This window comes from Marmota marmota, unplaced genomic scaffold (assembly GCF_001458135.2).
Source record: "Marmota marmota marmota unplaced genomic scaffold, marMar, whole genome shotgun sequence".
In the NCBI taxonomy this organism is placed as follows: Eukaryota; Metazoa; Chordata; class Mammalia; order Rodentia; family Sciuridae; genus Marmota; species Marmota marmota.
Genome location: NW_025999925.1, coordinates 3,656,338 through 3,672,734, shown reverse-complemented (window position 1 = coordinate 3,672,734; position 16,397 = coordinate 3,656,338). Strand labels below are relative to the sequence as shown.

The window sequence follows — 16,397 nt, the reverse complement described above, 5'->3', positions numbered from 1 at the left end:
AGGCTGACCTTGAACTTACAATCCTCCTCCCTCAGTTTCCTAAGCCACACTATTTATATTTAAATTAGTCAACATTAATTTATTTTTATAACATTATTAAAAATTATTTCCATTCAATATTAAAACAGTAATGACAAATAATCACCTATAGATGATTACCTATCTAAGTAAAAATAAAGCTCTGATCTCTAATATTCAGAACACTGAGAGTAGGACTCTTAAATTATAATATAGCTTTTCTGTTATAATTCTGTGGTTTGCAAAAGTAGATTTTAAAAATAATTAAAGATTTTAAAAATAATTTTGTCTACTCATTCCAGGGACATAATTTGGAAAAAAGTTGCTCCAAGTACATGAATTTTCTAGACACCTCACCCTAACCATAACCTTTAAGCATTTTCACAAAAAGACTTTCTAAACTATGTCATACCTTCCTGCCTTCCTAAAGTGTCTTTTTTATTTTTTTTCCTGGAGGGGTAATTTAAGCTTCTTGATGACTCAGTCATCATTTTGAATAGAAAGCATTGTACCATGAAATAGTGACATTCCATGGGTCTTTTGCCCTGTTCTCTATATAACATCTGATAATAGTACTGTTAGAAGACTATATTGTCATTACCCACCTATAATGCCAGTACTTTAAAATACTGCTAACTTTTTATTTCCTTCCAGTCTTATCCACTTAATAATATGGTCTTTTTCTTATACAAATTTTACTTATTTATAATTATACTCTGTATGCATTTTTTTACCTTTTATCACTTATTGAGCATATGTACTTTTCATGTTATTGTAGAAATCATCTTTTTTATGATTAATGATAGCCCATAAGTTAAATATTGTGTTTTTTTTTTTACTGATGAATTTATTGCTGTTAGAAATAATCCTGGGATAAAAATATTTGAAATTAATTCTTACTTTTCGGGTATTTGGGATTCTTAGACTACAGTCTTGCAAGTGTAATCATGGGGGGAAAGTGTACAAAAATGTATATGGCTCCACATAGATTGCCAAGTTAATTTCCAAAGGGTTGTATTAGTTTTACACTGCCATTGGTAATTTGTTACTGATTCATCATATCCTCAGCAGCATAGGATATTATCATTGTAATATTATCTTTGCTAATTCGACTGAAAACATTACTTCATTATTACATATATTGATTACTTGTAGGGTTCAGCATTTTCCCTTGTTTAATGTTGTATTTTCTCTTGTGAATTTTTCTTCATTGTGCTGTCTATTGGTTCTAAATTAGTTTTCCAGGTTAAGTTATTCATGTATTGCTACCTTATTAGAGCATCTAACTTTGTATTGCTGTAATATGCTTGGATCTCCCTTTTGTACTTTCCAAATAAAGCATATTTATCACATTTGTAGACAGTGCTGCCTCCTGGAAATGCACAAGAGATGTTATAGGTCTTTTGAGATGTGGTGTGTCTTAAGAAGCAAGTATTACCTGAAAGTTAACATTGTAGTGAGGGTAAACTGCTCCTGTTCTATGCTTCCCGCTGGCATATAGGTTTCACAAAATAAATATTGAGGCAGTTTTCCTTAGTGACATTAGTGGCAGTGATTGCCATTCCTCCAAAACCTTGGAAAAGGATAGAGAAGGGATAGAAAGTTGGTGAGAAAGGAATTCTGTTGTCTGTAAAGAAGGTGCACACCTGAATTGGCTGCTGACTTTATTCATGGTTTTCTCTATCCCCTCAGTTTACTCTCCAACGAAGAGAAACTCATTCAGGTTGGCCTAAAAGAAAGGGAGAGATTTATCTTAAGTCATTCGTAGATTAGAAATAGAAAATCATCAGGAAGCAGTACTCACTGTGGTGGATCATACAATCTTGCTCAGCCCTTCCTTCCTTCTCTCGGTGCTGGTCCTTTCTCCTGCTTGCTTACAATTTCTGCACCTGCATTATTTTGTCTTGCTTATAGAACATGGTAATTACCTACCTGCCACATTATGACATTTTAGCTTTTGTTTTCAAAACTGGTAAATGGTAAATTATCTTAGTACTTTCTGTTCATGTTTCCAGGAAAGGAACTTCAGTTGATTTACCTCATCTTTTTGTGTGTGTGTGTGCCAGGATTCATCATATGATGGGTTGAGTGCTTAATCTGGTTTAATCGATTATTTAGGAAATGTGGTCACAAAGTATAAACTTTGCCATTAGACTCTTCCCTGAAACATGGGCTGTACAAGCCATCTAATTCCCTTTAGAAAATTAATGTACTATTAAAAATTCGAGGGGGTGGGGAGAGACTTCATAATATAGAACTAGATATCTGGTTTTTAAAATTAGAAATCATTCTTCCTTCTAATTGTAATATTGTTGATTTGTGGGTCTTAATTTTCCCTTTTTTTAAAAAATAAAAGGATTAGATGTTTCCCAATGTTCTTTTCATTCTGATGATTAGATGCTATTATTGCCATTCTCTAATTACAGTTAAAGTTTACATTGATAAATTCCAATTTTGTGGATTGAGGGGAATGAATGGTGATAAGAACATGATATTCACCTGGCTATTAACTTAGTATCTCTACTTGTATGTATGGTAGATTAGCATTATCCTTGTGTCCAGCATAAGATGAGATTCTCTTATCACATTTCGTTTTAATTTTTATATTCACTATTTTTTTAATGTCTCATTAATCTTGGTTGAGTCTTATTGTTTCTTTGTCCCAAGGAAAAGAAAAAATGATCAAACACTTATAGAATGTATGTTCTTGTATTTTGAACTAAACTTAAGGTTATGTGGTACCATCTGTCATGACATTATTTTCTGCAATTTTTTTTTCCATTTTTGTATTGTCTTTAAAGAATTTTCTTGTGATTTTTTTTACCTCTTTTGCATGCTATGAGCACCACCATTGATCAGCTACTTAGTTTTTCCTTTTATATATTTTTTCATACTGATTAAATTCATATCTGATTTAATATTTGCCACTTGATTTCAATTTTTCTTTGTTTCTCTTATTTTTCCAAAATTTCTCTTTTGGTTTCTCTATTTATTTAGAATATCACCTCTCTTAGTCCATTTCTATTGCTATAACAAAATACTTTAGACTGGATAATTTATAAATAACTTTTTTTCTCACAATTCTGGAGTCTGGAAAACCCAAGAACAAGGCACCAGCAGGTTGAATGTCTTCTGGTAAAGACTCTGCTTCATAACTAGTGTCACTTGGCAGAAGGTGAGTGAAAGGGCCAGATAGGCCCTCTGAAACCTTTTTATAAGGGAACTAATTAATCCCATCAACGAGGACTTTGCCTTCATGATTTAATCACCTGGTAAAGGCCCTACCTAGAGATTAAGTTTTAACATGAATTTTTAGGAAGGTACAAATATTCAAATCATAGTATCATCTCATTTAAACAACAAGTTAAATAGCCCATTTTTGTTGCGTATTCTTTGATCGTCAAAAGTAGAATAAGTAAGCCGGGCATGGAAGCACATACCTGTAATTCCAGCAACTCAGGAGGCTGGGACAGGAGGATCACTAGTTCAAACCCAACCTCAGCAACTCAGCGAAACCCTGTCACTCATTTGGCAAAAGGGGTGGGTATGTGGCTCAGTGGTTAAGCAACCCTGTGTTCAATCCCTGGTACCAAAAAAAAATTTTTTTTAAATAATGTAAGTAATCTTCATTTTATGTTATCTGATGGTACAAAGTGCCTTCGGTAAATCTAAGTTTTAGCGACAGTTCTAGTCGGGAGCGTAGTGTGAAGGCAATATATTCTCGTTTAATCTTCTTATTTTCATTTAGACCCATTTCACAGATGACTAAATTGTGGCTCACAAAGGTTTACTAAAAAAGACAAATTGGGAGAACGGGGATTGAACCCTGTATATATGACTCTAGATTCCATGCTTCCTCTACTCTTATCTTCCCTTTTGCCAGCAACAAGTAGTGTAGAATAGTAGTCAGCCCAGGAAATAAAATTATAAAAATTGATTTCCTTTCATAAGTTTTTTCTGCTGTGTCTGACTTCCCATAATTGGAACCTGACTAATATATACTCTTGTTATGTGTGAGTGAGATTTCAATGAAGAAATGAAAAATTAGATGAACATTCATGCTAATCAGACTACTAACATTTTACCATTTTTTAAACCTTTCTGTTTTACTGCTTAAACTGCTCTCTTTTCTCATTCAGCCCTTGCCAGTGAACATAGTGCTATGTTCTTTCTTTCTGTTTTCACTTGAATCGTGAAATGTTGAATCAACACATTAAACTTAATCAAGGATAGTTTTGGATATGAATGAGAAATCCCAGAACCCTCTCATTCAGAAAGTTAGGAGCAGTCTAACTAACTGCAGTGAAACAGCATACTTGTTACTAAAATGATCTGTAATAGTTATCCCCATGTGCTAATTTTTATACCTTTATTTTACTTATTTATTTCATGTGGTGCTGAGGATCGAACATGTGTGAGGCAAGCGCTTACCACTGAGCCATAACCCCAGGCCCCATGTGCTAATTTTTTCTCTCTCTTTTTTTAAATTCTAATTTGTTATATATGAGAGCAGAATGCAGTTCAATTCATATTACACAAATAGAGCACAATTTTTCATGCCTCTGGTTGTACACAAAGTAGAGTCACACCATTTGTGTTTTCATACATGTTCTTAGGGTAATGATGTCCGTCATTCCACCATTTTTCCTACTTATGCCTCCTGCTAATTTTTTAAAAAAATTATCAGGTTGGTGTTCTATCAACTATACAGGTATGCTCTCACTTCATAAATAAGGACAGTAGATTCTAAAATATTGAATCAAATCTTTTATTGACTTAATTTGTAATTTCTGATGTGTTTCACAGAAAAATATTTGGCCACTTGCATCACAGCAACTTTTACCAGTTCCTTAAATTCAGTTAAGTGCAGTTATAATCAGTGACTTGCCTGGTGCTGTTAGATTTTTAATCATTAAAAGCCAGTATTTTACTGAGAGAGATCATAGTCTTCCAAGAGTACTACAGATTTGTCTCCATCTTTTATACTTGCCCACATATAAAGCAGCAAGTAATAAACAGTGGAGAGCAATGTTACTTTAAGACAAGTCACTCTTTTAATTGATCATATGTACATATTTAATGGACTATGAATTAAAGAAGCAGTTTGGAGTAGAAGAAACATTGAACCCCAAATAGGAAGATATTCATTCCAGCTCAATTCTTAACATTTACTTGCTGAGTGACTTTTAGCAAGTTTTATCACTGATACTATTTCTTCATCTCACAGGGAATTTTGAAAATTAACTAAGATAAAACATGAAGTACTTTGAAAATAATTAAGTACTTGAAACCATTTGGCAATGATCAGACAATATTCTGAAGTGGAATTTACAATCAATACTTAGAGAAGACTTTTTTTCCCCCCTTAAATCTGTCACAGAGGGCTGGGGTTGTGGCTCAGTGGTAGAGTGTTAGCACGTGCGAGGTCCTGGGTTCAATCCTCAGTACCATATAAAAATAAATAAATAAAATAAAGATATTGTGTCCAACTACAATAAAATATAAATATTTTAAAAAATCTGTCATAGAAATAACTATTTGAGTAGAGTTGAGACAGACAATGGCAATAGTCCATGGAACTATTTAAATAAATAATTTGCCAGTTGAATGTAGCAGTGGACAGTTACTAGTAAAGTCCATTGATGAATTCTACGATGCTAAAACAATCAGGAATCTAATTTACTTATTTTGTGATATTGGTTTTAACACATGGACTTCTTATTTTAGGAGAGTTTGCCTTTAGTTTTATGAATGACTTAATATCCATTTGAAGGAAGATGTGGTTATCATTCTCAGCATAAGTTGACTTGCTCTACAAATTTAAATCATATTTTGCCAATCAAAGACCACAATTTTCTAGCTTGTTTACTTTTAATTTATTGGAAATAAATGCTTATGTTCTTCCCCCCAACTTGACTTTGCCTAAGTTTCCTTTTTTATCATAGAACGTAAGTGCAATCCTCACCCAAACTGTCACTGTTAAATTGCAGAGTCAATGAATATTGTACTTACTAACTTCTTTACTAAGTAGTACAAATTATTAAGTAACTTTAAACAATATGTTCTTATGTTTTGGTTTTCATCAAAGACTTTTTTTTTTTTTTAGTGGTCAGTTATGTTTCCATATTAATCAGAGGAGTCTGCATTCTGTTCCTCTTGTCCTGTTTTTCAGGACAACTAGCATACTGCTACTCATTAGAGGAAGAAATAATGAAACTTGTCAGGGGCAGGTATATTGAGTTAATAAGTAGTCCTCATCTAGCTGTAAGTTCTCAGTGATAATAATGTGCAGTCAATGTTGAGAACCATGGAGAGTGTGACCAACTGTGAAGGTTAAATTAGTTGTTGAACCAGGGAGTTAGTGTTTACCGATCAAGAAAGTTGTTCATTTCTTGATGATGCATGGAATGGAAAGGTAAAGAGGAGAGTGCCCAACAACATTCATGGTTGACATACTGTTGAGTTCTTTTAAGGGGTAGTCACATGTTTATGGGGGTGACAGACTGAAAATAATATGGCAGTGTGGTTCAGTGCGCCAGTTTCTGAAGTCAGATGCATTTGGGGTTGAGTACTGGCTTTGCTTATTACTGTCTGTGTGACCTTGGACACATTGCTTAAGTTCACTTAGCCTGTTCCTCTTCTGCAAAAATAGAAATAATAATAGTACATACTCAAAATTAAATGAGATCATGCAATTAAAGAACTTAACATGATAAATAACACACAGAAGCAACTCATTAATGATAGCCCGGTTGCTGATATTGCCAGGCACAATCTAGACTTTGGAATCACAAATCTGGTATTGAATGTACTGTGCCACATACAAGCTGAATAGGCTGCTTAACTTCTTAGAAACCTTAGATATATAAAATGAATTTGATACCAACCTCATAGTTCTGTTGTGAATATTAAATGAGCTGAAGTATAAGAAGTGCCTGCTTACAGATTGGGTTGAATTTTGACATTTTATCAAAATTTAACACATCTTTTGTTACCAAACTTTTTTTTTAATGTTTGTTAGTAAGTTTTTTAGTATTTGTGTATCCTTCTAGTTATCTTAAAGGTCTCCCTGTACTCTAAGAATACATGTATTTATTTAATTTTTCAAGAACCTATTTTCCATTTTCTTTTTTTTTTTTATATTAATTGTCCAGTTCTTAGATGGCAATAAGTTTATAATGCCAGAAAATCAAACTTTTTTAACTTCTTGGCATAATTCTTCCAAGTGATGAATTAGACCATCCCTAATCAATAAATCAAGGATGATTTAAAACCCATGTGTTGCAGGGCATGTGGCCCATATCTGTGATCCCAGCTACTGAGGAAGATGAGGCAGAAGGATCAAGTTCAAGGCCAGTTTCAGTAATTTAGTGAGAATCTCAGCAACTTAGATCCTGTCTCAATAAACAAAAAAATAGGGCTCAGAATGTAGCTCAGTGGTAAAGAACCCCTGGGTTCAGTCAGTCCCCCAGTACCAAAAAACAAACAACAACAAAATGTCCAACACCATGCACGGAGCACATGTTGTCTTCCTTGCCCTTCTAACTGATTGAGTTCATTTCCTCAACTAGCTTGAGCTCAGTAGTTTTGATTCCTCCCCCACTTCTTTCTTGATCTAAAACCTCTGACTACTGTATAAAATCCCTTAAAGGGCTTTCTGGTTCCATTAATTGCTATAGTTTATTTAACAGTCTATTTGATTCTTTGTTGTTTAAAAAATTTCAGTTTTTAAAAGTTATAAACCAGCTGCTTGTAGATTTTCCCTTTGTATCTGAATTTTGGTGCAAGTTTTATTAAATAATTATTTTCTTTAAATACCATGCTCTTTTTAGACCACTGGATAGCTCTGGTATTTTGTTTTGTTTTATTTTTCCTTCCTTGCTCATGATAGCATCTTTTTGTAAAAAACAAGTATAGGAGACATTTACTGTGGAAGTCTGCATGGTCAGTAAGTGATTCAACAAATTTCTTGATTTATCTGCTTTTTAAATGAAAATAATACTTGCCACCTACTTAAGGGATGTTGGGAAGTTTAGATTTAGACTCTTGTAATTCATTTACTCAATGCTACTGAAATATCTCATTTTTATATTTTCATGCTATCTAAGATCTGTTAAGATTTTTATAATACTGAAATATGATTTTTACTTTTTTCTTATCTCTTCACTTAATTATCAAGTATATATTCTTTTTAAAAAAATATTTATTTTTTAGGTGTAGATGGACACAACACAATGCCTTTATTTTTATGTAGTGCTGAGGATGGAACCTGGGTCCCACCCATGCTAGGCGAGCACTCTACAGCTGAGCCACAATCCCAGCCCCAAGTATATAGTCTTTATTATGCAATTTTTTAAATGATTATTTCCCCAGTGTATAGAGATGGATATTTCTATTGGAAAGCCAGTGTAGCAGGGGCCTAGAGAGTGGACTCTGGAGCCATATTAGTTGTGTTTGAATCATGGTCTCTGTGCCTCAGTGTATTTATCATATCCACGTGTATTAGTCATCTTTGTCACTGTGATCAAAATACCTGACAGGAACAATTTAGAGGAGGAAAGGGTTATTTGGGCTCATTTGTTTAGGTTTCAGAGGCTTTAGTCCGTGGTTGGCTGGTCCATTGCTTTGAACCTGAGATGAGACAGAACTTCATGGTGGAGTGGCAGAGGAAAGCTGCTCAGTTTATGGCAGCTAGAAAGGGCAGGTGGGGGTGGGGGCTGGGGGGTGGGGGGGGGAGCTTAAGACAAGTATAATCCCCAGGGACACACCACCAGTGACCTATTTCCTCTAACCATGCCCTACCCACCTATAGCTTCTACTACCTCCCAGTAGTCCATCAGGTTATTAATCAATCAAATGGATTAATCCACTGATAAAATAAGATTCCTCATGATCCAGTCATCATTACCCCAAAGCCCTGCCTCTGGACATTCTGATTTGGGGACCAAGCCTTCAATACATGAACTTTTGGGAGGACATTTCAGATCCAAACTATAACTCCATAGCGTGTGATTAGTATTAATATGTCATAGAGTTGGGCTGGGGTGGTGGCTCAGTGGTAGAGCACTCACCTAGCGTATTCGAGGCTCTGGGTTTGATCCTGAATACCATATAAAAATAAATAAAATAAAGATATTGTGTCCAACTACAACTAAAAAATAAATATTTAAAAAAATATGTCATAGAGTTGAGATTAACTTAGTTAACATGTGTAACTGCTTAGAGTACTGGCTGATAATCAAAAGACAATAGCTGTCACCATTATTGACCAAAAAAAATAGAATTTTAGTCTTTAATATTTAAGGACCAGAATTTTGGCTCTCTGAAACATGACTGTCATTCCCCTAACAAACTAGAGGTCCTTTTTTTCCCCTAGTACTGGATATTGAACCCCTCAGGGGTGCTTTATCACTGAAGTACATCCCTACCCTTTTATTTTGAGAATAGGGTCTTATTAAATTGCCCACTTTGGCCTCAAACTTGACATCCACTTGTCTTAGCCCCTGAAATAGCTGGGATTACAGGTCTGCACCAGGATGCTAGACTTGGAGCTGTATTTGAGATGCAGGTTGGGCAATTAGGTCTTCTGAGGCTCTTCCTGCCCATATGCAGCCTGATACAGTTTCAAAATCATTTTGTTTAAATTTTTTATTTCTTCTTTTTACTTATACATGAATGTAGAATGTATTTTGACATATATACATGGAATATAACTTCCCATTCTATTGTTGTACATGATGTGGAGTTACGCTGGTCGTGTATTCATATATGAACATAAGAGAGTTATGTCTGATTCATTCTACTGTCTTTTCATTCCCATACCCCCTTTCCCTTCTTTCCCTTTAGTCTAATCCATTGAATTTCTGTTCTTCGCTCCTTTCTCCCTCATTGTGTTATCATCTGCATATCAGAGAGAACATTCAGTCTTTTGTTTTTTGGTATTGGCTTATTTCACTTAGCATGATAGTCTTCATTTACATCCATTTACCAGCAAATGCCATAATTTCATACTTCTTTATGGCTGAGTAATATTTTAGTGTGAATATGTACCACATTTTCTTTATCCATTCATCTGTTGAAAGGCACCTAGGTGGGTTCCATAGTTTGGCTATTGTGAATTGAGTTGCTTACAAACATTGATGTGTCCATGTCACTATAGTATACTGAGTTTAAGTCCTTTTCAAAATCATTTTTATTACAAAATTTAGCTGTAGAACAGAAGATGAACCTCTCTTTCCTCATTTTTAATCGAGTCTTTTAAAATATTTTTGTAGTTATACAGCATGCCTTAATTTTATGTGTTTATTTTTATGTGGTGCTGAGGATCGAACCCGGAGCCTCACATGTACAAGGCAAGTGCTCTCTCTGCCACTAAGCTACAGCCCCAGCCCTTTAATCATGTCTTCTATCAATTTATACCCCCTTCACAAACTTCCTATTAGCTGTAGGATCTTTCCTAACAAGATCTATGAAGTCTTCTTAGCGTCTGCCTTCCTTTTATATTTACTTTTTGGAAATTCTTGTAAGGAAGTTCTTTCTTGACTTCCTAACTGGGTTAGCATAATGTCCTTGAAGCCCCACCTGCCATAGCCATTCTTCACTGATGCAAAGTTGTTCTCTGGGAATGTCCTTATGACTGAGATGCTCTTGTCATTTACTGAGTAGGACTGAGGGGGGTCGGGGTTGTGACTCAGCAATAGAGGTCTCGCCCAGCACATGTGAGGCACTGGGTTGGATCCTCAGCACCACATAAAAATAAATAAATAAAATAAAGACATTGTGTCCAATTGTAACTAATAATTTTATATATATAATATATATTATATGTGAATTATATATATGAGAATATATATATGAATTACCCTGAGTCCTGTATGACTTGTGAGTAGCACACTAGATGGTCATGAAAGTGGAAAACAGTATTTTTAAAAGTTTTCAGAACCAAGCCCCTAACTCAGTTTTCACTTATATACTTTTGGCAGGGTTATAATACATATCAAATTTTACCAGGATAAAAAATACTGTATTATTGAACGATGATTGTGCTTTGTTTTGTTTGGAACTCTACCATGAATTGTTCATAATTTTGGGAAGTTGTGTCACTGGTGGCAACATTTATCACATTTATAGTGATTCAACATATAGGCAGAAACATCTGACTGCTTGGCAAATATTTGTTTGCATTTAGTTAAAATGAGAAGGAAAGAAAAGCTGTGAACCAAATGGGGGAAAAGCACTTCCCTTTCCTGGAAGAATACATTTGCTTTTCACTTTTCCTATTGCACTCTGTCATAATTCATTCATAGATGGCACATGTATCTCTCTCACTAAAAGAGAATTTGGTGGGGACAGGAACTGTATTTACTTGCCTTTGAATTGCCAGTGCTCACCAAGCACAAGGTAGTTGCTCAACTTTATATTTATTCAGCTGAATTAATAGCAAAACAATAGTATTTATTCAACAAATTTTTATTTAATCATACTGTGTTAGGCAAAGAGGACAAAAAGACACTGAGGAACACAGACAGACCTGGAAATAATTATAATACAGTTGGACAGTTTCTAGAATGGAAATGGCTGTAAACTATAATTCTGTAATAAAAATACCTTTAAGATCCTAGAAACATGTCACTGAAGAGAAATAGTATTCAGTATCAATCATAATGCCAAAGCAGACTCTCAAGAACTATTTGGAAATACAGTGGATGGAAGTAGCTCTCTAGAGTAGAAAGGAGTTTGCAAAATGGTTGAATTTGAAGAGGGTATTCCAGACATGAAACCCCTATTCAAAAACTGAGCAGAATGAGAGGTGCAGGAAGAATTGTTAGAGCATAAATTTGGGGACTTGAGTTGGAAACTAAGAAATAAACACTGCCCCTAAAGGTGATGGACCATTTCCCCAAGAGCCTTCTTCCATGAATTAGATTTTATCTTGAAGATAATAGAAAACCATTGGCTTAGTTATTAAAACTACCTTCTTCAACTCATACTCTGTTCTAGGTGCTTATAACCCTAATACAGAGTAAACATAGTCCCATTTTATAGTTGAGAAACTGAGGCTTAGAGAGATTAACTTGCACAGGTGAATTGAGAAACTAGGATTCAAACTTGGGTCAGTTGAGCCCATACCTCCTGTCTTGCTATTTAAACTATATATTACATCCCCTCTAGCAGGGAAGAAGCTAGGTATTTTTACTGTCTTCAACTAGTCTTCATTTTTTTTTAAGTTGTTGATGGACCTTTATTTTATTCATTTATTTATATATGCGGTGCTGAGAATTGAACCCAGTGCCTCACACATGCTAGGCAAGTGCTCTATCACTGAGCCACAACCCTAGCAGTAGTCTTCATTCTTTATCATATCATTTTCAATTGCAGCAAATTTAAAATTTTAATGTAAATTGTAAATTAGCAGTATGGGACCTAGTATATGATTTGGTCTTCAGAAGATCCACAGTGGTATCCAGTCACTTATATTTTAAAAGCTGCTTTTTATTCTGGTACTATCTTCTATCCACTTAATTCTTCAAAGAACTGTCTTTTTGCTTAATGCCTTTTTTATTCACCATTGAGTGTCCCAGCCAATCAGCATGATTTGTATATTCTAAAGGAGAAAAATTTGAAGGACTACTTCCTTGTTATTTATTTATGTTCCTATTTTGGGGGACATTCAGCATGCAAAATAAATACCTTGTGTAGTAATGATTTAAAATTGATTAAAAATCAGATTTAAATCTTGATATTTAATATATTATTATATAAATAAATGATTTCTACCTCATATAATAATACTGGTGTGTTGGTTAATTTGAAGTACTTCAGATGTTGTCTAATTAACCTTACAATAGCTCTGGCTACAGAAATAAGATTCTTACTAATTTTAGTGGCTATTAAAATGTAAGTTCAGGAGATGGCTAGTGGTGATGGTTGTACAACAGTGGGAATATACTTAATGCCACTAAACTGTACACAGAAAACAGTGAATTTTGTGTATGTATATTTTATCACAGGTTGGTTTTCTTTTTTTTTTTTTGTACTGGGGATTGAACTCAGGGGCACTCAACCACTGAGCCACATCCCCAGCCCTATTTTACATCTCACCTAGTTGTTTAGCACTTCGCTATTGCTTTGAACTCAAGATCCTCCTGTCTTGGCCTGGCCTCCTGAGCTGCTGGGATTTCAGGTGTGCTCCACCACACCCGGCCTTATCACATTTCTTTTATAAGATGAGATACAGAAGTTCAAAGTGTCCTGAGGTCTCTCTTCAAGTCAAATATTATCAGTCAAATATTTTTGAGAGCCTTTGTTACATATAGTTTGAATCAGATATAGGAAAACACCATCCTATCAACATAATCTGATCAAATTAGATATTCTTAATGCTAAACTATTCGAAAAAGAAAAATAATCCTATTTATTTTAGTGCAGGGATAAAGAGGGAAGCATTGTATGACCTGATATTATGGTGCAGTAATCATTAGGATGGATATGATTAAGATGCTTTTCAAACTTGACCTCTTGTTGGCTCCTGGGTTTATTAGTCTCTGTTCAAAAGTGCAGCAGAACGTGAAAGTGGACTTTCAAATGTCACCTCAACAGGTAGGTTTTGTGCATGGTAGCAGTTCAAACTCAAAACTAAGACTAAGGCCCAGACTCTTAGGTTCCCCACCGCTACTAGTAACAAGAAATTAAATTGTTATTTAAAAAATTCAAAGAACAACCTAGGTGATATGAAATACTCATATTGTTGGTAAGTATGAATTGCATAACTTTTTGGAAAGTAATCTGGTAATAACTGTTAGGTTGACCTGATAATGCCACAGGGTTGCCACTACTGTGTAGGAACAATGATACAAGAATTTTTTTGCTGTGTTTTTCATAGTGGCAAAAAAAGTAGAGGTACTCTGGAAGTCGGTCAGGAAGTGGTTGGACAAATTATGCTCTATTCATTATAAAGACCAATGTGCATCTATTAAAAAGTGAGTGAAATCCATGTGTGTTGACGTGGAATAATGACCACACCATATTATATGTGAAAATGTTGTTGGGCTAGTGTGGTATGAACTATAAAAAAAATTAAGAATAAAAATATACTGTTTGAGAATAGAGAAAGGTGTAGAAGGATTCATATCAAGCTGTTAAAGATGTCTTACAGAGAAGTAAGCTTTGCCAGTAGTATTGAATTAACTTTCCTTGTTTGATCATGTTGTTTGGTTTATAATAATGTGGCTTTTGTTACTTTTTTAAAGTTTTTTAAATTAAAAGATGGAAGGGGAGAAATATGTAGTGATAGAATGGGCACGAGAGAGACTGGCACTAGTTAATGATCTCCATATTAAGCGCAAGGTGTTGGTCACACAGGTGTATTCACTTTGTAACAATCCATCTATTTGTACAAACTTGTGTCTATATTATCAATTAAACATTTATAAAAATTATAACAGCAGTACAATGGAACAGTTATGTTTTTATTTTATTTTATTAACTATGAATAAAGTCAAGCTAGAAACAGCCCCATTTTCATAAAATAGAGTGTACATATAAACAGAATGGAGGCTGAGATAAAAGTACAGCAATATCAATAAATATGTCTAGATGATGATCGTAGTTTTTTGGTTTTTAATTTTTGTTTTTAACAACAATTTAGGACTGAGGACGTAGCTCAGTGGTAAAGCACCCCTGGATTCATCCCTGCTACCCCCTCAAAGAAGAGTTTTCTGGGTTATTTAGGAAGTCAATAGAAGGTGGTAAGCAAAGTCAGATTACAGGATATTAAGCAGAAGATAAAGGTGAAGAAGAGAGGAAAAAACATGAAGGAAAGAGAGGGGAGGGAAGGAAGGAAGGAAGGAAGGAAGGAAGGAAGGAAGGAAGGAAGGAAAAGAAAAGCTAACTAGAGAGCTATATCAAGAAATTTTTCTTTTAACCTTTGCTAGGACTTTTACTAATTTCACCTGTCAAACTATCACGTAAAAGTCATATTAAAAATATCTCCTTTATCAAGTTCAATTTGGCTTTGTAAAATAATTCATGCTTGATACTTAAGTTTGTCGTTTTTGTTTAATCATTTCGCTTTAATAAAAGTGTGTCATTGATATAATAGTTTCAGTTGACTAGCACTTGCAACTTGTAGTAGCTTAAGACACCAGACTTTACTCGCAGTCTTTACTGAATAACAATAGTAATTTATGTGAAGATACTGTAATAGAATTAAACACCATCCAATTGTAAAATTACACTTGCTTTTTTTCTTCAGCCCTAATTCCTTAGTTGGGGAATGTAGTTAGTTCCTGATGAAATTTCACCTACTGAGTTCAAAAGTTGAAGTTTATGAAAGAATGAAATTTTATTTTAGCCAAATTCTACAAAGGTTGCATATAATGTTTTCGAAGTGTGGGTTGTGGTTATTAATGTGGTATCATTAGTTTAAATATTTAATATCAGAAAGAGTAACATTTTTATTCTCACTAGTTATGGTTGACCTGTCAGGGGAATTAACTGCCCCCTCCCCCATTTCAATCATTCGTCTTTTTTCCACCATGTTTACTTAACATAATGACCCAAGACGGATTTCTTCAGGTGTTTTGAAGACGTTTTAATAAGGTCTTGACTTTTGATTACCTTTAAATCAGTAGTACTCTGAACAGAATGAGTTGAGTTGGAGAAATCTGCGTGGCACTAGGACCCAGGGGGCTCCCGTGAGCGGATCTTGGGGCCAGATTGCAAATTCGCGGTGACTCAGTCTGGTCGGCTCCTTGCGCTCGGCGGCCGCGGCGGCAGCAGCAGACGTCGGCGGCCGAGCTGCTAAGAGCAGTTCCGCCGGGCTTCACTGTCCGAGACTTCCTTTGGGGCATCCCAGGCAGGTCCGAGGCGTCTAGGGCGATATGGGGTGGTCGTGGTGGGGAAAGGAGGTTGCTCTGCGCGGGCAGCCCTCCGGCCTGTGCACGGGGAGTAACATTTGCTCCGTCTCTTCCTGTGTCTGGCTTTATTTGCAGCAAACCAAGATGGAGTATGAGTGGAAACCTGACCAGCAAGGGCTTCAGCAAATCCTGCAGCTGCTGAAGGAGTCCCAGTCCCCAGACACCACCATCCAGAGGACCGTGCAACAAGTATCCTTCCCAAGGCCTGCCCGCCGCCCGCGCGGCTTGCCCGGCTCCTCGCGCCCGGGGGTTCGCCGCCCCTCCCCCCCGGCCCGCTCCCGCCCGCCTGCGCGGGAGGCCGCCGCCGCGGCCCCTGCCCTGCGCCTCGCGCACGCGGCCCTCGCGCCCTACCGGGGCGCCGCCGCGTGGGCTCGCCTCCAAGCGGCCGGCTTCCGGGCCGCCGCCCGAGATCGCGACATGTGCGCGGCCGGGCCGCCACGTCCCCGCCCGCCACAGACTTGC

The 16,397-nt window shown here is 36.0% G+C and overlaps 1 protein-coding gene across 4 annotated transcripts in view; it reads left to right on the top strand.

The window, feature by feature from the left end:
- Nucleotides 1-16,397, top strand: part of Tnpo1 (transportin 1) — an 86,702-nt gene that overhangs the window by 15,994 nt on the left and 54,311 nt on the right. For 2 of the 4 annotated variants that reach the window (XM_015497808.2, XM_048800149.1), the window contains exon 2: nt 16,011-16,124. In XM_015497808.2, the coding sequence (XP_015353294.1) occupies nt 16,011-16,124 (114 nt within the window). Of the gene's footprint in view, nt 1-15,722; nt 15,879-16,010; nt 16,125-16,397 lie in introns of those variants that run through there. The other 2 variants (XM_015497809.2, XM_048800148.1) reach the window with 2 other exon arrangements.